The sequence below is a fragment of the Alosa sapidissima genome, chromosome 2, assembly GCF_018492685.1.
Source record: "Alosa sapidissima isolate fAloSap1 chromosome 2, fAloSap1.pri, whole genome shotgun sequence".
Lineage (NCBI taxonomy): Eukaryota > Metazoa > Chordata > Actinopteri > Clupeiformes > Clupeidae > Alosa > Alosa sapidissima.
Window position 1 is genome coordinate 21,334,938 of NC_055958.1, and position 3,195 is coordinate 21,338,132.

Genomic DNA, 3,195 nt, shown 5'->3' on the forward strand with positions numbered 1-3,195 from the left:
GTTCTCACAACACGACACTCTGTTTGCAGAGAGCGATTATAATCCAAGCGCACACACACACACACACACACACACACACACACACACACACACACACACACACACACACACACACACACACACACTGCAGTAAATTGCAGAGATGATGCGCTGAGACAGTCAGTGGGGCCAGAGTGAGGTGATTTCTGTTGCGTAGCCCTGTAGTGGCAGGTTTGGAAACTAATTGTGAGAGCGAGCGAGGGAGAAGGAGAAGTGGAGAAGAGAGGCCTCTGCCCGTCACCTCCCTGTCTCCCCTCATACAGTCGCTTCTCCTCGGAGCTCCAGCACACTCACACTCACACTCCCTGGCTCCCTCCTGCCTCCCCATGGTAACGGGACTAATGAAGTCCTGTAGGAGCCTGTAAACTTTTTCCCCCAAACTCAAGCAAACTCTCACGCTAGCTGAAAGGCCCTGTGTGTGTGTGTGTGTGTGTGTGTGTGTGTCTGTGTGTCTGTGTGTCTGTGTGTCTGTGTGTCTGTGTGTCTGTGTGTGTTTCTGTGTCTGTGTGTGTTCCTGTCTGTGTTTGTATTTTCAGTTAGCCTTGATCACTGCTAACTGTTCCACTGGCGCTTGCCAAAGCTGTCGCTAGTGTTGCCTGGCTGGGAGGAGTGTGTGTTTGGCGGCCGGCTGCTGTACCCACTCGCTCTGCGTCCGCTCGCTGTTGAAGGGCATTTCTGGGATGGATAATGAAGTGGAAACAGTGAACTTTCAGGTTTGCGGATGTAAGCTGTCAGTGCCTCCTCCTTCCCTCTCCCTTTCTTGTTCTTCCTCTCTCTATCCCTCCTTCCCTCCCTCTCTGTCTCCTTCTCTCTCCTTCTCTCTCTCTTGAGAGGGTTTGACTGTAGGGGACTGGATCTCAGTCATATGGGAGAAAGCAGCACATGGGTCACTGTGTCAGTAGCCTGCCCCCATCTCACTAAACTAGCCTTGCTACCTGATATGCGATGGTGCCATGCCTACGATTTGTATTCGCTCAGGGAAACCTGAGATGAAATCGGTCACTAATACTGATTGTGGTGGTGCAAGGGTGGTGTGTGTTTCCTTTAGTGGTCTCTGCTTTTGTTTTCCATCTACCACAATTATGGCTACATCGGTGTGTGTGTCTCTCTGCTGATTGTGTGTGTTTATGTCTGACTCTGGTGCTTTTGCAGGATGTGCTCTTAAATGTTTGTCGTGTGTCAAATCTGTCACTGTTGTTTTGGACTGTGTGCGATGTTGCACCTTGTACATTTTGGCTACTTTATCTACAGAGGTTATTTTATACAGTGCACACATCTCTGTCCCCCCCCCCCCCCCCTCTCTCTCTCTTTCTCTCTCTCGCGCTCTCTCGCTCTCGTAAACTTTAAAAGTCTAACCGTATCCTTTTCTACTGGTTTTGCTGTGCTTTCCCCAATACTTCTGTCCTAAGCCAATCATACATGAGCAGGGATGGATTACTGCACGGGCCTACCGGGCCCAGGCCCAGGGGCCCAAGAGGTCAGGGGGCCCTGAAGCCCAAGCCTTTGCATGGAGTCATAGCCTCAATATCAACAAATCAGGATGTAGGCTATGAATCTGATTGAATTTAGTATTGGCCATCCCCAAAATGCACCAGAATACAGGAAATCACATCAAACAAATGAAAAAAATTCTGGGGGAGGACCCCCAAACCCCCCTCTTCCACACATGCGACAATTAGTGGGAATACATCTGGGCCCAGGGGCCTGAAAGTTCATAATCCGTCCATGTACATCAGCCTTGTATGATTGGCTTAGGACAGAAGCCTATCTACTGTATAGGTAGATGTACAGATATGCCTCCCACTCAGTACCCATGCACATGGCACACTGCCAATGCAGTGTCATAATCAGTGGGTTTTGTCCCTGTATACGGGGTGGGAGAAATTGCTTTGAGCGAGCATAGATGGTAGATAGTGATCTTTAGTGATCTATGAGGTGCTGAACCTGAAGAAACATATGTAGGTGTTTCTTTCCTGCCTTCCGTCATTGTTGTACTCAATTTTAACCAGTTCTTTTCTCTCTTTCTCTCTCTCTCTCCCTCTCCCTCTCTTCCCCTCTCCTGCAGATGGGCTTCCAAACAAAGAGCAGCCACTGGAGCTCCTGAAGACCTCTGGACTCAACCACATTCCCTCTAGTAAGATCCCACTACTACCTTCCTCCTGCATCGGTCCATGTTGAATATGTTCGGCCGGTCATATCGGTAGGCTATACATCTGGCAAGCGACAGTCTTGCTTGGACTGGAGTCTCAGCCTGTAGGACACATGGTGAAAAGGGATGTTCACTTGTGTCTGTTGTTTTCAGTCATTCAGTTTGGCAAGTCAGGCACCAGCAGACACCTGGTGAAGAGCAATACTGGTGTCAACTTCCTGGCAGAGCTGGCTTTCTGTACCAAACGCAGTGTTTTACTCTCAGCGCCCACTGAGGTGCTTTTGTGTGCTCTGCTCAATCCACGTCTCTCATTCTTTTTAATTTCTCTTGCTTTTTCCCCGTTTCTCTCTCTTCTCCAGATCAGAGTTGCTCATGTGGAGCTCCTCTCTTCCTCTCCGTGCCACTTCTAGCCCTCTCTCTCTCTTCTCTTCCATACACTCCTCCCCCTCTCTCGTCTCTGTGGTTTTCCTCTGGTCAAGTCAACACAGGACTAAGCTCGACCACGACAGCTTTTCACGGTCTCCACTGAAACCAGTCTCGGAGCCGGACTTTTGTCCTCTCCGCTACCCTCCACTTAAGTCCCATGTCGTGGTGTGGGCAGGCCGACCTCCAGCCGGGCCTGTGGGCTGTGGGCTGACGGCGGCGGTGGTGTGAGACTGGGCCAGGCTCTGGACAGGGTGGCATGAGGCGAAGGGTGGTGGTGGGGGTAGAGAGCCAGGCTTTACCCCCAACCCCCCCCCCCCCCCCCCCCCCCCCCTCTCTCTCTCGCAGGGTAGAGTTGTGCAGGAAACAGATGGCGCTGAGAGCTGCTCCTGGCCCCGGCTCGCCTGCCTGCACGGCCGCCTGGAGACCGGGATAGTGCCAAGGGCCCCGTCTTCCCTCTCTCCCCCTCTCTCCCTCTCTTATGGTCTCTCATTCTCTCTCTCTTTCTCTCTTATGGTCTCTCTCTCTCTCTTATGGTCTCCCTCTCTCTCCCTCTTTCCCTCCCTCTCTCCCTCTTTCCCTCC

The 3,195-nt window shown here is 51.7% G+C and overlaps 1 protein-coding gene across 1 annotated transcript in view; it reads left to right on the plus strand.

Annotated features, from left to right (window-relative positions):
• Positions 1-3,195, plus strand: part of hdac4 (histone deacetylase 4) — a 139,478-nt gene that overhangs the window by 54,811 nt on the left and 81,472 nt on the right. Inside the window, 1 exon segment of the mRNA XM_042078176.1 lies at positions 2,105-2,173. Coding sequence (XP_041934110.1) covers positions 2,105-2,173 — 69 coding nt within the window.